The following is an 18,063-nucleotide window of genomic DNA, read 5'->3' as shown; positions in this document are numbered from 1 at the left end:
GTTATTTGCTATTGTCCAGCTCCTGCTGCATGCAGGAAAAATACTGTGACCAAATACAAGTGGACAAGTGTGAGGTGTTGCATTTTGGTACAAGGAATAAGGAGGCTATCCTTGGAAAATCATGAATTAGTGGTGCAAAGGGATCTAGAGGGTACCAATTCACAAATTTACAAGTAGTAACGCAGGTTACAAGCCCATAAAAAGTGTGAACAAGGTTCATTTCTACAGAGGGAGAATTCAAATGCAGACAAATTATGTTAAACCGTGGTTAGACCACACTACTGTGCACAGATCTGGTGGTACTGCAATAAGGATATAGAAGCACTGGAGAAAGTAAAAGGAAGATTTACAAGTGTGATGCCAGAACTGAGAGAGTACAACTATCAGAAAGACTGAACAGGCTGGGGCTCTGTTTAGAAAAGAGAAGACTACGAGATGACCTGATAGCGGTCTTCAAAATTATGCATGGGTTTGATAGGGTAGACATAGGGAAAACGTTTCCACTTGTGGGAAGTCCAAAACCATGGGCCATGAATACAAGATAGTCACTAATAAGTCCAATTAGGAATTCAAGAGAAATTTCCTGGTTTAAAATCTGAAACTTGCTACCATATAGAATAGTTTAGGCGAATAGCATAGATTCATTTAAGGGGAAGCTAGATAAGTACATGAGAGGTAAAAGAATAGGGTGGGAGATGCTCTTGTGGAGCATGAACACTGGCATAGACCTGTTGGGCAGAATGGCCTGTTTCTGCACTGTCGACTTGTCTCATTCCAGTGCATTGTTAATGGGATATTCAAAAGTGGATTACACAGTTGTTTGAATTCTGAGTGGTGTGTTGCATTTCAGGTGCTCCAGTAGAGTATTTACCAGAACAAGTGCAGAAATTTTTGAGGGTGTGGAGGGAGAGGGGGTTGGTGGGAGTGAGTTTAGCCAGAAGTTGTTACTCATGTCGAAACAAACAACATGGGGAAGATTAACATTCAGGTGTTGCAAAGAGTTCTAGGAATGAAGAAGTCAATTAAGAAGAGCTTCAAGGGTAGTTACCTCAGCATTGCTACCAGTGCTATAAGTTAGCCAGTACAGGAAAAGACAGATTAGGGAAGAAAATTGTGGCTTGAGGTGTTGTGCAGAAGGGAAGGGTTCAAATTCCTAGGGCAGAAGTGCGCTGCACTGGCAGACCAACTGATAGTTGAACAGAGGCTAGGACCAATATACTCACCATAAGGTTAACCATAACTGTGGATGGTTTAAACTAATTGGCAGGGGGAAAGGAAAAGTGAACAGAGTACAGTAGGCAGCTTGGAAGGGAAATCAAACTTTGGTGTTTAAGAAGGTAAAGAGTTGCAAGAGGACAGCTGTTGATAACAGAATATAAACAAAGGAATTTAGGATGTAGAAAGGAAAAAATGAAGAATTAAGGGATTCTTTTTTTCAAACAACATGTTGCTACTGCAATTTGACCTGGTTCTGGGTAATGGGATAGAACAAGTAGATGGCTGAAAAGTATTGGAAGTTTTAGAAAACAGTAATCACAATATTAGCGTCAGTATAAGAAAAATCAAGGTGAATGGTTCTCAATTAAAAAATAGAAAATTATAATACGATAAGTTTTGCCGAGGTCAAGTGGAAGGCAAAATTAGCAAATAAAACTAGATTAACAATGGGATTTTTTGAAATGGGAGATTCTAAAAGCACACATTAAATATACGAAAGCAAAATACTGTGGATGCTGAAAATCTGGATATACTCAGCAGGTCTGGCAGCATCTGTGGAGAGAGAAACGGGTAATGTTTCAGGCCGATCTTTTATCAGATATATCCCGGTAAGGATAAAAAAGGGAGTCTGGAGTTCCATTGGCAGTTATTCAGTAATTGGTAAAAATCCGAAGTCAATTTTATCTCTCAAAATTACGAAGCACTTGGAAAACCATGAGTTAAGCAGAGCCAGTCAACACAGATTTCTAAAAGGCAGGTTGTGCTTGACAAATTTTTTTTGCATTCTATGAATAAATGCGATTCGATACAGAAATTGTGGTGTAATTTATGTGGATTTTCAAAAGTATTTGATAAGGTACCATGCAAGAGACTTGTGCCACAAATATGGCACATGCAGATATGGGGAATGTGCCTGTGTAGAACAATGGTCAGCTGGCGTGGGTAGGGGTAAATGGAAGTTTCTTGAAATGAAGAAATGTGGTGAGTGATATTTCATAGGGGGCTGCTACATACAGAAATGATCTGTACTTGGCAATTGAAGGAACAATACTGAAATTTGCTGATATTAAATTGGGATCATAGATTATGCCGAAGATTGAGACAAACTGCAGGAGGGCATGGCAGGTATTTGGAAATACCTCAGTAATCAAGGAAGATTGTTTCTCAGCACAAAAAAAAAGTAAGTTTTAATATTGGCCATGTCTTTGGTGAGTATCTAGATGGCTGTCAATCCTAGAGAGACATAATTTACCACAAAGTTAACATATGAAAGACAACCAAATTGATGGCGTAGTTGCAGAAGACTGACACTCTTTCTTGTAAATGTAACACCTTTATTCAAGAATGGAGGGAGACGGAAAGCAGGAAACTATAGGCCAGTTAGGGAAATGACTAGAATCCATTGTTAACGAGGTTATAGCAGGATACCTAGAAAATCATAATGGAATCAGACAGCCATCATGGTTTTGTGAAAGGGAAATAGTGTTTAATCTCTTAGAGTCCTTTGAGGAAGTAACAAGCAAGGTGGATAAAGGGGAACCTGTAGATGTGATGTGCTTATATTTCCAAAAGGCTTTTGATAAGGTGCAACATCAAAGGTTTTTATTTATTTAGAGATACAGCACTGAAACAGGCCCTTTGGCCCACCGAGCCTGTGCCGACCATCAACCACCCATTTATACTAATCCTACACTAATCCCATATTCCTACCGCATCCCCACCTGTCCCTATATTTCCCTACCACCTTACCGAGACTAGGGGCAATTTATAATGGCCAATTTACCTACAACCTGCAAGTCTTTTGGCTGTGGGAGGAAACCGGAGCACCCAGAGAAAACCCACGCAGACGCAGGGAGAACTTGCAAACTCCACACAGGCAGTACCCTGAATTGGTTACTACACAAGATAACAGCACATGGTGTGGGGGTAACATATTAGCATGGATAAAGGACTGATTAGCTAACAGGAAGCAGAGAGTAGGGATAAATGGGTCTTTTTTCCAGTTGGCAAGCTGTAGCGAGTGGAGTGCCACAGGGATCAGTGCTGGTACTTCAACTATTTGCAATGACTTGGCTGAAGGGACCAGTGGATGGTAGCTAAATTTGCCTATGACACCAAGATAGGAAGAAAGTAAGTTGTCAAGAGGAGGTAAAGAGTCTACCGAAGGATATAGATAGGTTAAGTGAGTGGGCAAAAATTTGGCAGATGGAATATAATGCGGGAAAGTGTGAACTTGCCACTTTGACAGGAAGAATGGAAAAGCTGTATAATATTTAACTGAAGAGAGATTTCAAAACTCAGTGGAACAGGGGGATCTGGGTGTCCTGGTACATGAATCACAAAAGATTAGTTTAGTTTTAATTTAGTTTAGAAATACAGCACTGAAACAGGCCCTTCGGCCCACCGAGTCTGCGCTGACCATCAACAACCCATTTATACTAATCCTACACTAATTCCATATTCCTACCACATCCCCACCTGTCCCTCTATTTCCCTACCACCTACCTATACTAGGGACAATTTTATAATGGCCAATTTACCTATCAACCTGCAAGTCTTTGGCATGTGGGAGGAAACCGGAGCACCCGGAGGAAACCCACGCAGACACAGGGAGAACTTGCAAACTCCACACAGGCAGTACCCAGAATTGAACCCGGGTCGCTGGAGCTGTGAGGCTGTGGTGTTAACCGCATGTATACAGGTACAGCAAGTGATTCGGAAAGCAAATGGAATGTTGGCGTTTATTGCACGGGGAATCGAGTATAAAAGTAGGGGAGTTTTACTGCAGCTGTACAGGGCCTTGGTGAGACCACATCTGGAGTACTGTATACAGTTTTGGTCTCCTTATTCACCTTCAACATTCACTGCCTTCACCACCGACACACAGTGACGGCAGTGTGTACCATCGACAAGATGCACTGCAGCAACTCACCAAGGCTCCTTCAACAGCACCGTCCAAACCCGCGACCTCTACCACCTAGCAGGACAAGGGCAGCAGATGCATGGGAACACCACCACCTGCAAGTTCCCCTCCTAGCCGCGCACCATCCTGACTTGGAACTATATCGGCAAGGATATTTATTTATTTATTGTTTGGAGCAGTTCAGAGAAGGTTCACTAGACTAATTCTGGGGATGAAGGGCTTATCTTATGAAGAAAGGGTGGACAGGTTGGGCCTATACCTGTTGGAGTTTCGAAGAATGAGGGGTGATCTTGTTGAAACATACAAGATCATGAGGGAACTTGATAGTGGATACCGGGAGGAGGTTCCCTCTTATGGGGGAGACTAGAACTAGGGGCCACAGTTTAAGAAGAAAATGAGATTTTTTAAATTCTCAAAGGGTCGTTAGTTTGTGGAATTCTTGTTCGTTCCCCAGAAAGCAGTGGAAGCTGGGTCATTGAATTTATTCAAGGCTGACTTAGATTTTTGATAGACAAGGGAGTCTAGGGTTATGGGGGGCAGACAGGGAAGTGGAGTTGAGACTGCAACCAGATCAGCTATGATCTTGTCGAATGGTGGAGCAGGCTCGAAGGGCTGAATGGCCTACTCCTGCTCCTATGTTCTATGTTTTTCCTCCTCTTTGATCATCCTAGCTTGTTCAAAGTGGTGACTCCATGCCCCCAATTTGCAGTCTTTGGTTTCCTCCCATGTATTGATGTGAACATTGCATTTCTTCAGGTTTCAATTTCAAACTATCTTTTTATCTCTTCTGACTGCTAACACTTCATTTGCTGGAGGTCAGTTCTGAATAAAGTAGCTGTTTTTAGAGCCTGGAGTCATCCGTTCGATATACGCGGCCGGACAAGCCAAAGTTGCGCTTTGGTGACTATAGCTTCAATACTGATACAACCAGTTTTTGAAAGAATAAACCCAATGTGTTTGTCATCTTCTGAGCGAATTTAAATAATCTTGCATAGGGAGCATTGCTGGAAGAGCTCAAGGGTCTTGAGATACCTTCTGTAAGTAACCCAGGATTTGGAACCATAGGGTTGAGAGAAAAACAGGCTTGTAGATCATCCAGCCCTTTTTCATTGAAGGCCCTGATCCTCCAGCTGCCAAAAGTCGCTAAGACGCTGTTAATGCGGTGCTGATTCTCTATCAATTTTTGCGTTTTTTGACATAGTTACCATGGTGTGCAAAGTAGACTATATTCACTCTAATTGCTTGGTAATGTTGGTTGATGGGGAGAAGCCAGAGTACCAGATGCAAGTTGATGAGCACTTTAGGTTTGGAAACATTAATGGAGTTCAAATAGATTGTAGGCTTCAAAAAGCTGTTTAGGATCGTTTGAAAATAGCTGGCAGAAAGATCCACAATTATATAAGAAAAAATGGCAAGAATGAGGAACTTAAAGAAATTAATTGTAAAGAAATAGTACCAATGAAATTAATGGGACTAAAAGTTGATGTCCCCTGGACCTGATGGCCTGCATCCTAGGGTTTTAAAAGAGGCAGATACAGATATAATGGATGTATTGGTTTTTACCTTCCAGAATTCCCCAAGTTCTCGAACAGGGGTAGGGAACGTAACCCTGCTATTCAAGAAAGGAGGCAGAGAGAAAACTGGGAACTATAAGCCAGTTAGTCTGCCATCAGTCAGAGGGAAAATGCTAGAATTTATTATTAGGGATGTGGTAACGTAAAATTCTTAAGTGGCTTGACAGGGTAGATGCTGGGATGATGTTTCCTCTGGCTGGGAGCCTAGAACTAAGGGGGGGTGTCACAGCCTCAGCATAAGAGGTCGACCATTTCGGACTGAGATGAGCAGAAATGTCTTCACTCAAAGGGTTGTGAATCTTTGGAATTCTCTACCTGAGAAGCTTGCTGTTGGTACTATTCTATCTTCGTCCATAAATTAGGATGGTTCGGACAATTAACTGATGTGTAGTGCTTACAGTTGGTGAGATCTTTAATTTGCTGGTCATTTTCAGCAAACCAATCTGTTTGCTTTTTCCTGGAAAAGCAATTAGTTTGCTGGCATACTGGCATGAAAGTAGCTTTTAATAGTTGCCATTGATCATTCATGCGAGACTGTTTCCTAAGTGTTCCTGGAGCTTATTACTTGCATCCTCCGCTTCTTGAGGTTTTGCATTTAGCTTTCTCCCTGTCTTAAGCTGTTTGCAAGGCTTGTTTTGAAAAACATTGTATAGATACCTTGGCCTGATAAGCTTGGGATCAGTCCAACAGCCATCTTCACACGTGTCCCTACTGATCAGGTCATTCTGGTAATCCCTTGATCGGATGAAGATATGATCAATTAAATCCAGTGCTTTGATCTTGGATACATTTATCTCTGTCTACCTGCCCAGACACAGTTCACAGTTTTGGTGATAATTAGCACGTGTTCAGCACATTTACTGAGGTGAAGGAAACAACTGGAGTTGACTTTTCTATCTCCATCTTTACCAATGACACTGCACCATAGATCTGCATCCTTGCCAGCTGTTGGTTGGGATCACCCATTAGGATAATTTTGTCCTCTATGAATTGATGTTAAGAGGATGTTCAGTTCAGAGTAGAAGTTCTCTATTTCGTCCTTCTGCCCATCATTGGGGCATATGCACTAATAACTACAGCATGATGAGCATTTGTTAGTGAAATATGGAGGGTCATGGGTCTTTCGTTTATACTGACATACATTTCTGCTGGACAGATAGCCAGCGAAGGCTTAATAGCAAAGCCTTCACCAAACAATTGATGATCACTAGCCAATTTTCAATTCCAGAAGAAGGTATAACACGTGCCATGTTCTGTCAGGTGTCCTTCATTTGGTAGTCTTGTCTTGCTGATGGGGTCATTACCAACATTGTAGCTGGATAGTTCCCTTGCAATAAATGTGGTTTCGCCCACATCATGTTCAAGTCCATTAGGGTTCTCATGTTCAAAGTCACAACAGTAAAAGGTTTGTACTTATTTTTGTTTCAGCTGCTAGTATGGGTGACCTTTGCTGGCTGTAGATACCCAGCAAGGACTGAGGCGAGCTATATTTAGGGAAAAATGGTCAAGCACACTCCCTATATGTGGTAAGCAGAGCAGATCCTAAACCGAGTTGCTCAGTATACGAGCTGTTGCCAGATTGCGCTGTTGCCTTGAAATCCCTGCGCAAAATGAACAGTGACTCATACCGTCTGTGTGTTGACTCATGACTGAAGACTCCCAACAATCACCCATGCTTGTGTCCGTCATCGCAGGACATTGGGAAAAAGGAAAAGAGAAGATGGTGCAAAGAAAATAAAAAGCTGACGAAATACCTACATGTAATATTTTTGTAAGAGAGAAGCAGGTGCACAACCACAACCTCACCAAGGATGGTTTAGATCCACAGCGTGCCCTGATTCGAGGGCAGGTTGCTGCTCAATTGGCGTCCTCAGATCCATGGACGCTAGCTATGTGCCCTGCTTCCAAGCCTCTCCCTTCCTTATCATAGAGCACAGAAGGAGGAAATTTGTCCCATCCACTCTGTGCTGGCTCTTTGATAGAGCTATCCGATTAGTCTCACTCCCCTGCTCTTTCTCCATAGCTGTGCAAATGTTTAATTTTTAAGCATATATCCAATTTCCTTTCAGAAGTTGCTATTGAATTTGCTTCTACCATCTTTTCAAGTCATGCACTGTAGATCATAAATCGCTGCATAAAGGAATTTCTCCTCATTGCACCCCTGGATTTTTTGTATCTCTCCCGACAGAAACTTAACAGGATTGGTAGATGCTGCTTAAAGTAAAAAAAAATACAAAATATATTTGCAGAAGTAAGAATAAGGAACAGAAATACACCTTAAATGGCTTTAAAATGGTGTAAAGGAACAGAAGGATTTTAGAATGCCGATATACAGGCCATTAAAGGTATAGATGAACAAGATGAGCCCTTTTTATTTAAAAAAAAAAAGACTTGGGGTACTTGGTTTTGTCTCTGGAAACCTAGAATACAAAAGCAAGGAGGTAATGTTATGCATGTGCAGGACCTTAGGCCATAAATTGAGTATTGTGTGCAGTTTTAGGCAACACGTAATCAAAAAGATATAGAAGCAATAGGGAAAAAGTACACTATAAATCTACTAGAATGTTATCATGACTGATGGGTTATACTTATGAGGAAAGACTTGTTAGGCCTTCACTGAGTCCCAGTTGGTACCTTGATTTAACTCTCTATCCACTATCTGAACTTCAAGTATTTAAAAAGGAAAAGAGTAAGTAAAGTGAGTGTTGGTACTCGATGGTGAGAAAGAGTACCAACACTCACTTTACTTACTCTTTTCCTTTTTAAATACTTGAAGTTCAGATAGTGGATAGAGAGTTAAATCAAGGTACCAACTGGGACTCAGTGAAGGCCTAACAAGTCTTTCCTCATAAGTATAACCCGTTAGTCATGATAACATTCTAGTAGATTTATAGTGTACTTTTTCCCTATTGCTTCTATATCTTTTTGATTACGTGTTGCCTAAAACTGCACACAATACTCAATTTATGGCCTAAGGTCCTGCATATGCATAACATTACCTCCTTGTTTTTGTATTCTAGGTTTTCCGAAAAAAAACCAAGAGTGAGAATGGGGAGCTAGTAGTAGATAATAAGGAAATGGTGGATGCAATGAAATATTTTGCCTCTGTCTTCACTATAGAGGATACAAAAAACATTCTGGCAATAGCTGTAAATCAGGAGGTGAAAGGAAGAGAGGAATTTGGTGAAATTGCAATCACCAGGGAAGCGGTACTGACCAAACTGATGGAGCTGTGGGCTGACAAGTCCTCGGGTCCTGATGGACTTCATCCTAAGGTCTTAAAAGAGGTGGCTAATGAGGGAGTAGGTGCGTTGGTGTTAATTTTTCAAAATTTGCTAGATTCTGGTAAGGTTCCATCAGACTGGAAAGTAGTAAATATAACCCCTCTATTCAAGAAGGGGGGAGGCAGGAAACAGGTAACTAATAGGCCAGTTAGCTTAATGGAAGGTGTTAGAATTGATCATTAAGGAGGTTGTAGCTGGGCACTTGAGAAAAACTCAAGGTAATCGGGAATAGTCAGCATAGTTTTGTGAAAGGGAAATCATACTTAACCAATTTGTTGGAGTTCTTTGAAGGAGTAATATGCGCTGTGGGTAAAGGGGAGCCCGTTGACGTACTGTACTTGGATTTCCAGAAGGCATTTGACAAGGTGCCACATAAAAGGTTATTGCACATAGTAGGAGCTCATGGTGTAGGGGGTAACATATTAACATGGATAGAAGATTGGCTGGCTGGCAGAAAACCGAGACTATGCATAAATGGGTCCTTTACTGATTGGCAAGATGTGACAAGTGGAGTCCTACAGGGGTCTGTGCCAGGGCCTCAACTTTTTACAATTTATATCAATGACTTGGATGAGGGGAGCAATGGCATGGTAGCTAAATTTGTAGATGACACAAAGATAGGTAGGAAAGTATGTTGCGAAGAGGACATGAGGTTGTGGACTGATTATAGATAGGTTGAGTGAGTGGGCAAAAATCTGACAGATGGAGTATAATGGGGGAAAATGTGAAGTTGTTCACTTTGGCAGGAAGAATAAAAAAGCAGAGCATTACTTAAACGGAGAACGACTGTAAAATTCCGAGTGCAGAGGGATCTAGGTGTTCTAGTGCAGAAGTTGCAAAAAGTTAATATGCAGGTACAGCAGGTAATAAGGCTAATGGAATGCTATCCTTTATTACGAGAGGAATTGAAAATAAAAGTAAGGATGTTATCCTTCAGTTACACAGGGCATTGGTGAGACCACATCTCAAATACTGTGTGCAGTTTTGGTCGTCTTATTTAAGGAAGGATGTAAATGCATTGGAGGTGGTTCAGAGGAGGTTTACTAGATTGATACCTGAAATCAGCGGGTTGTCTTATGAGGAAAGGTTGGACAGACTGGGCTTGTTTTCACTGGAGTTTAGAAGAATGAAGGGCGACTTGATTGAAGTTTATAAGATCCTGAACAGTCTAAACAGGGTGGATGTGGAGAGGATGCTTCCTCATGTGGATGAGTCCAGGACGAGGGGGGCATTGTTTTAAAATTAGGGGTCACCCTTTTAGGACAGAGATGGAGAAGTTTTTTCTGAGGGTTGTGCGACTTTGGAACACTCTGCCTCATCAGGTGGTGGAGGCAGGGTCATTGAATATTTTTAAGGCGGAGATAGATAGATTCTTGTTAGGCAAGGGAATCCAGGGTTATTGGGGTGATGGGAGTGTGAAATTCGAAACACAAACCGATCAGCCATGATCTTATTGAATAGCGGAGCAGACTCGAGGCCGAATGGCCGCCTAATGCTCCTAATTCATATGTTCGCACTTTGGATGCTTGAGTTTTTAAGTTTCTTACATTGAAAGCAGCACTGTTGATGATCGTCAGACTCTTTGGCATTTTATCTGCAATCCCTTCCCATTCGCTTCTCATTATTTCATCTGCTGCCACAGGAGTCAGAACAAGAATATTGTTTCCAGTCGCACATCTGCTCACAAACCCCATTTATATCTCATCCAGCAATTTAGAAAGTCTTGACAGTTCCTTCTGGATCAAGAACTAAAAGCAAAAGAATATCTAAGCAGTGTAAAGTAAAATGGATGGATGAGTGCATCCTGCGCAGCTATTGTCCGTTAAGGGCCTGTCTAGTGGTTGAGGTGGGTGTTAAAAGATCTTGTGAGGAGTCTTCTGATGCTTTGACAACATTCCTCCCTGAATCAACTGCCAAAAACTGAATGACATTTATCTGTGCTGATTGTGAGGTCTTGCTTGGTGAAAAATGACTTCTGTGTATTCATATATAGGTACTAAATGGTAATTCATTGTATGTGAAATATTTGGGAGGTTTGAGTGACATGACAAAGCATTATATAAAATACAAGTTATTTTAATCTTGCAAGGAAGAACACCAGGTGGCAACTTAAATGTCATTTTATCTATTTCATTACTGCTTCCTGGATATTTCTCGGTCTCAAATTATGACAAATGCAAGACTACCACTTGTAGCACTTCTCACAAATTTGCTAAACATGACTGTCGAGGTTTAACTGCCAAGAATGGCAACAACTTTAACAAAGTGATGCTGACAGCTGGTATTATGGCTGTTATGCAGGGGCTTCCCTCATCCTAAATCACTTCCACATGGATATGCTTTATAGTGTGTGGAGGAATGCAAATGAAGAAGATAGATTGTTTACCTGGTAGGGTCATCTTCATTCTTTGCGTATCCTCCAGTCACCTGGATTCCACCCATCCATCCATGCAAGAGTATATTTGGTGATGGAAGGGTTGTGTTTGAGCTAGTTTCATTTTGGCTTCAGGTCTAAATGAATTGATGCAATTGTGCAAGCCCTAGTGTTTTATACAATGTGGAAGTAAGAGATAGCCTTCAGCAACACCTATCTGCAACATTATGACAACATTTTCATGTGATTGTCCGCCATGTGGTTTCCTCAGAATCTATCAAGGTAGGCTATACTCGTATTGTGTGTGAAGGATGAACGTCATTCAAACAATGAAGATGATCCTATCAGGTAGGTGAACTATCTTGATCTTGACCACCTCTTCCTTTCTGCTGCTGTTGCTCCACGTGGGCTGGTTTTCTTTTCATAGGATGTATTTTGAATGTAAGCCAATCAGCAGTACTTTTTCTCAATTGTAGGGCAATTGCATGCATTTTCATTTTGACAAATTTCTCCATTCGGTAGGAAGTTAATGATGTCCCTCTACCATGTGATATGGATGTATTGAAGCATATTATAACTTGGTGTGTTGTATAGATTGAAAAGATTTTGAGTATCAACCAGTAGTAAGTATTTAAATTTGGTTGGCACTATGATTAATACCTGGAATGGAAAATCTGATCTCTTAGATGACTGACCAGAGACTGATTTGATGGATATATAATTTGAGCAGGTTTTTCTGGTTGACACTCAGGCCAAAGTTGAACAGAATTATGTTTTCATAGTGTTTAATTCTCGCCCACCCCGGTATAATATATTTAAGATTTTACAAAGTTGTGCAAAACATCAAGTTTCACAACATCTACAACTCTATTCTCCCTCCCCACACTCCACCACTTGTTTACACAGATTCTGACTGAATTTATTTAGTAATATGTGAATCCAAGTGTCAAAATTAAACTTGACTGCTTCTCATGTGAAGGGCTCAATTTTCTAGGAAAAGTTCTAAGGTGTTGCATTGTGAACAGTTTTACCAGAATATATCTCTTTGTAGATTTGGATAAATTTGCAGCCGATGATATCATGGATCCAATTGCCAAGGCAAAAATGGTGGCATTGAAGGGAATTAAAAAGGTCATGGCACAAGGGAACATCACTGTCGCACCAGGGATGAACAGGTAAGTTTTGCTATCATTGTTTTAATTGATTTTATGCAAAATAAGGAGATTTAGGTAAAAGTAATCCAGACAAATAAAATTACTATATATAATCTAGAATGGGAATTGTGAATTGGTGAAAATCAGGTTTAAACTTAAAAGAATTTTGGAGTTTTTAATTTTAAAACTAACCAACTGTAGCAGATGAAAAGTCACTTGTCAAATGTTTATGATTAATCAATTTTTTTTATGGATGTTTAGACAGCAGGTTTCATTGTTGGCACAGAGGTTGGCTGGGGCTCCAGGAGCAAATGAGGCACAGACTAAATTGCCACCTGGAAACAGTCAGGTATTTCCACCTCTTTAAAACTGGCTCAGGGTCATGTATTGGGCTTTTACAATGAGTAGATATTGTGGAATTTTATTTTGTGAACAGCACTGACCTCGGAATCTGGAGTTGTGCAGAAGGATTTGAGAGTTGCTATTCTTATGCTTTTGGTAATTATGCTTAAGTTCTGCTGACCTAGTTCATTCCTTTCAGCGGCCTGCCCCAACCCACCTGGAATCATTCCACACTACCACCTCCAAACTATCCGGAGTTCTTCCCACTTATTTTTCATTTCTGCTGTATTTTACTAATTGTATGCCACACACAGTTGAAGAGTCAAAACGGTAACAGCTCATGATAAAATCGTTATTGAGGAAGGACTACGACAGCAGTAACTCAGGATAGAGGCTTAAGGACGGGGGAGAAAGAGAAAAACACAAGGGGTGGGAGAGATGGGCAGTGGCACAGGAGAGAGTAACAAGTGAGTAGAGAGACAGTTGCAGGGAACAAAGGCAGCACACAGTGGTATGGCAGTGGGAGAGAGGCAGACTGTGGTGTGGGAAAAGAAAGAGAGAGACTAGAGTGATATATCAGACAGACAGAAATGATGTGGGGAAGAGAAATAGAGACTTTTTATTTTACAGACTATTGAATCGTCAAGTTTTCGGTAATATTGGTTATAATGTGCACATATTGCTTGAAAAAAATGCTAGTGGAGGGCCTTAGAAATCCCAGAGCTTGCTCCAGAGCTTTTAGGGGTTTCATTCATCCAAGTTGGATGTTCCCAGCACTGGCCTCTTGTATGAGATACAAGAGCTTTTAATGGTGATCCTGCCCTCCAGGTGTCTAACTTGTAACCCATTTAAAAACATTTTCATAACCTCTTCAACTCTGCCTTCTATGCGGGGCTGCTTGTTCACCACTTTGCTCTTTGTAACTTCTGGCTGGTGCCCCTACTCCCAGATCTGGGCCAGTGCAAGGAGCCCAGCAGTGGTCCATGACTGTTTCCAACCTCTGTATTCTCCAGTAGTGCTGCAGCTTCTGTCTCCCCAGTATGTGCTCCCACAGCCCAGTTCTCCTCAGTGTAACTACCCCCAGACTTCCACGCTGCAGTGGCTCCATATCCCACTGTGCTTTGTGCTGCCAACCCTCTCCTAGACTACCCATAGATTCCATTATCCCCTATTTACCTCAACCAGATCACCAGCTTCCTGGGTCTCCCCATTCTTCAGACTACCATCCCTCCTCCCCTCCCCCCAACCCTTTTGAGTGCTCTCACCTTCATCTGCCACTCCTCGAGTTGTCCCATGCCCCAGGAATGTGTCTCCTTCATGAGTGCTGCCAGAACTATCGCAACCCCAAACTCCTTCCAGACTTCCAATCAGAATCTTAAGATTCCCAGACTCCAGTGCTTTTAACCCTTAAACCCTTGTTATTCTTGGGCCCAGCCATTGTCCCATCGCTGTAGGCCACAGCCTACCTGTTCCCTTTTACAATCCAACATCAGCATCTTGCTTCCTTCTGGCCACAGTGCATGTCTGACCACCACCTCACCCAGTCCAAATTTCTCGAGCCTGCCCCTCTGTCCCACCTTCTCTCTCTCAACAATCCATGGTACAGCCTCTTTCCATCCCCACCTCCATCCTCATCTGTTGCTTCCCATATTCCTGCATACTCTGGACCTTTTATTTAAAAAGTAATTTTTAAAAATGTTTTTAAAAGATAGGTATTGAATGCATCAGTCAAGAGATATTGGGGACGTACAGAGGAGAGACATACAGCTAGAATGAACATAACATAAGAAATAGGAGCAGGAGTAGGCCATTCAGCCCTTCGAGCCCACTCCACCATTCAATGAGATCATGACTGATCTACTTCAACACCATTTTCCTGCACTATTCCTGTATCCCTAGATGTTTTTAATATGTAGAAAGCTATCGATCTCAGTCTTGAATATACTCAACGACTGAACCTCCACAGCCCTCTGGGGCAGAGAATTCCAAAGATTCGCCACCTTCTGAGTGAAGAAATTCCTCCTCATCTCAATCCTAAATGGTCTGCCCCTTATTCTGAGAATGTGTCGCCTGGTTCCAGACTCTCCAGCCAGGGGAAACATCCTTCCTGTATCTACCCTGTCGAGCCCTGTAAGAATTTTGTATGTTTGAATGAGATCACCTCTCATTCATCTAAACTCCAGAGAATAAAGGCCTAGTCTATTTAATCTTTCCTCATAGAACAATCCCTCCATCCCAGGGATTAGTTTGGTCAACCTTCATTGCACTCTCTCTATGGCAAGTATATATTTCCTTAGATAATGAGACCAAAACTGCACACAATACTCCAGGTGTGGACTCACCAAGGCTCTATATAATTGCTGTAAGATATCTTTACACCTATACACAAATCCTCTTTTAATAGAGGCCAACATACCATTTGCTGCCTTAATTGCTTGCTGTACCTGCATTTTAGCTTTCAGTGACTCATGAACAAGGACACCCAAGTTCCTTTGAAGTTCAACACTTCCCAGCGCCCCTCCATTTAAGGCATACTGTATTTTTGTTTTGCCTAACAAAGTGGATAATGACAGAACCAGTAGAAAAATAGAGTTGTACAGTGATAAAGAAAAGAATGTTGCAGCTACAAAGAGAAAAGGAAGGAAGATAAAGACAGTGCTGAACAGAATTAAAGAACTGTCTAAAAGAGCAAATCCTTAATGCAGTTCTACAGCTAGATGTTACAGATATTAATTCTGAATGCCTGTGTGCATAAACTGATTTCACATCCGTATGAATCCTTTATTGATTGTAAGTTTTCTATTTGCCAGCAGGAAGCTAATAGTGACCAGGTGCAGACTCGGCCAAATCCACCAACCTTTGTCCAAGGGTTTATCAGTAAGTCTTCAGCTTATTTTATTAGTGAACTGATTGTGTGGTTGTTGGAGGTTTTGCTGTTCAGGACTTTTTAAAAAATCTACATTTAATGTTAATGTAATACTGTACGACTAAACATGTTCATTTGGAAAATAGCTTTTGTTTCGGCCAGAAGAATGAGAGCCTCATGTTTGAGTAGCTAAAGGTCATATTTTTGTACTCTGTAGCCATTTTTCTACTTGGTTTGTTACCTTTGACCTGTAGTAGCTCTTGTACACTCTTCTAAATTTTTAGAATTAATTTCCTCTGGTTAAAGTTTCACTTGTCAAAAATGTGAACCTTAATTTTGGCAAGTTTCAGAAAGGTGCTACTTGCTAAGTGGCAAGAAAAGCTTTTTCTGGCATTCTGCAGAATGAAAATGACACAACCTCTGTACTAAATTGCTATTCTTTTAGATGAACATTTCACCTACACACTGATCCTTGTAATGGTTGCAACTGTGGAAGCTGAGCCAACCTGACTTAATTCTTGAGGGTTCCACGCACTTTCAACTCGTTTGTACCCAACGCAGTTCCAGCACAAATACATTTCCCCAACAGTTGTAGATTTCAACTGACAGCCAGATTCAGAACTAACAGTTGTCATACACTTAACAAAACTCAGTGTAACAACAGAAAGTGCTGGAAACTCAGCAGGTCTGACAGCATCTGTGGTGAGAGAAACAAGAGTTAACGTTTCAGGTCAATGACCTTTCATCAGAACCCAGTGTGTTTGGCTCTTCCTAACAAGCCTGCAGTCCAAATGTCAATTTGAACCACTTTGCAACATTTGTATGAGCTCAGGCCGGAGATGAGGAGTTTAATTGCTGTTAGCTTTTTAAACTGCTTATGTATTGTGACTGGATTTAATAGAATAGCCACCAAGCCAAACCAGATTTTAAATATCTTCATTTTTGTTGCTATAGGTTTCCTCCCAGAATCTGTATGACCTGTATACTTTCTTTTACATAAGCAGCAAAGTTAAACCTTTGAGTTTCCATTCATAGGAGTGTACAGTAACAGCCCGAAGCTGGAAAATTCTGCAGACTGCCAATTGGGGTCATCAACAATTCCGTGGAACATGTTTGCTGTTGATTTCGTGGCATGGTTCTCTGCTATTTGCCCAAGCTTGCTAGCTTAGGGCTTCAAGCTAGTTTAGTTTAGTTTAGAGATACAGCACTGAAACAGGCCCTTCGGCCCACCGAGTCTGTGCCGACCATCAACCACCAATTTATACTAATCCTACACTAAGGGCGGCGCAGTGGTTAGCACCGCAGCCTCTCAGTTCCAGCGCCCCGGGTTCAATTCTGGGTCCTGCCTGTGTGGAGTTTGCAAGTTCTCCCTGTGTCTGCGTGGGTTTTCTCCGGGTGCTCCGGTTTCCTCCCACAAGCCAAAAGACTTGCAGGTTGGTAGGTAAATTGGCCATTATAAATTGCCCCTAGTATAGGTAGGTGGTAGGGAAATATAGGGACAGGTGGGGATGTGGTAGGAATATGGGATTAGTGTAGGATTAGTATAAATGGGTGGTTGATGGTCGGCGCAGAATCGGTGGGCCGAAGGGCCTGTTTCAGTGCTGTATCTCTTTTATAAAAAAAAAATAATAATAATCCCTGTACACTAATCAGTGCTAACCACTGCGCCACTGCCTGTGTTTGCTTAATGGGAAAATCCTGCAAATTTACTGGCAAAGCTGTAATTTCTGCTTGCCAAAGTTGATTGACTTGTCGCCATAGCTGTCATTTGTTCAGTGAATCATTCTGTTCTGGGATAAATTTATCTTAGTTTGATTTGTTGGGCTGTTTTGTGATATGATTCAGTATTATTTTCATTGTGGCAATAGCACTTAGACTATGAAAGTTAAACCAATGGAAATGGCTGGGAAATTTCCCCAATAAGATCAGTATTCAGTTAGATCTGGAGCAAAATTCCAGTTGTAAATTGTAGTGAATCTTAAATCTCCTAGGTACCAGGTGGCACAGTGGGTTGGCATGCTGCCCTGCCCTTTTGGGTTCACATCCAGTCCCAAATGATGGGATATTGGTCTCTTCTATCTGTAAGAGTTCTGTGTGGGCAGTCTCAAACCAGCTCATAAACAGCATGAAGCTGCCCCTAAATCAGCACACTCAGGTTATGGGGTGGCGGGATGGGGAAAACTGGTGTGGGAATTGGAAAAAATGACAAATTGGTGCAGTTAGTGCTGCTCTTTTAAGATTCAGGCTGGAAAGACGTGAACTTTATGGAGTCCATAGGAAAATGTTTGGCTTCCCAGTGCGAGTATCAAAATGACCAAAGAAACCTTT

At 41.5% G+C, this 18,063-nt stretch overlaps 1 protein-coding gene across 20 annotated transcripts in view; it reads left to right on the top strand.

Annotated features, from left to right (window-relative positions):
* kmt2d (lysine (K)-specific methyltransferase 2D) overlaps window positions 1-18,063 on the top strand; it is a 250,592-nt gene that overhangs the window by 167,285 nt on the left and 65,244 nt on the right. For 18 of the 20 annotated variants that reach the window (XM_068024871.1, XM_068024870.1, XM_068024866.1 and 15 more), the window contains 3 exons: window positions 12,425-12,548; window positions 12,789-12,876; window positions 15,680-15,746. In XM_068024871.1, the coding sequence (XP_067880972.1) occupies window positions 12,425-12,548; window positions 12,789-12,876; window positions 15,680-15,746 (279 nt within the window). The remainder of the gene's footprint in view (window positions 1-12,424; window positions 12,549-12,788; window positions 12,877-15,679; window positions 15,747-18,063) is intronic. The other 2 variants (XM_068024872.1, XM_068024859.1) reach the window with 1 other exon arrangement.

This window comes from Heterodontus francisci, chromosome X (assembly GCF_036365525.1).
Source record: "Heterodontus francisci isolate sHetFra1 chromosome X, sHetFra1.hap1, whole genome shotgun sequence".
Lineage (NCBI taxonomy): Eukaryota > Metazoa > Chordata > Chondrichthyes > Heterodontiformes > Heterodontidae > Heterodontus > Heterodontus francisci.
This window is presented reverse-complemented; position numbering and strand designations above follow the sequence as displayed.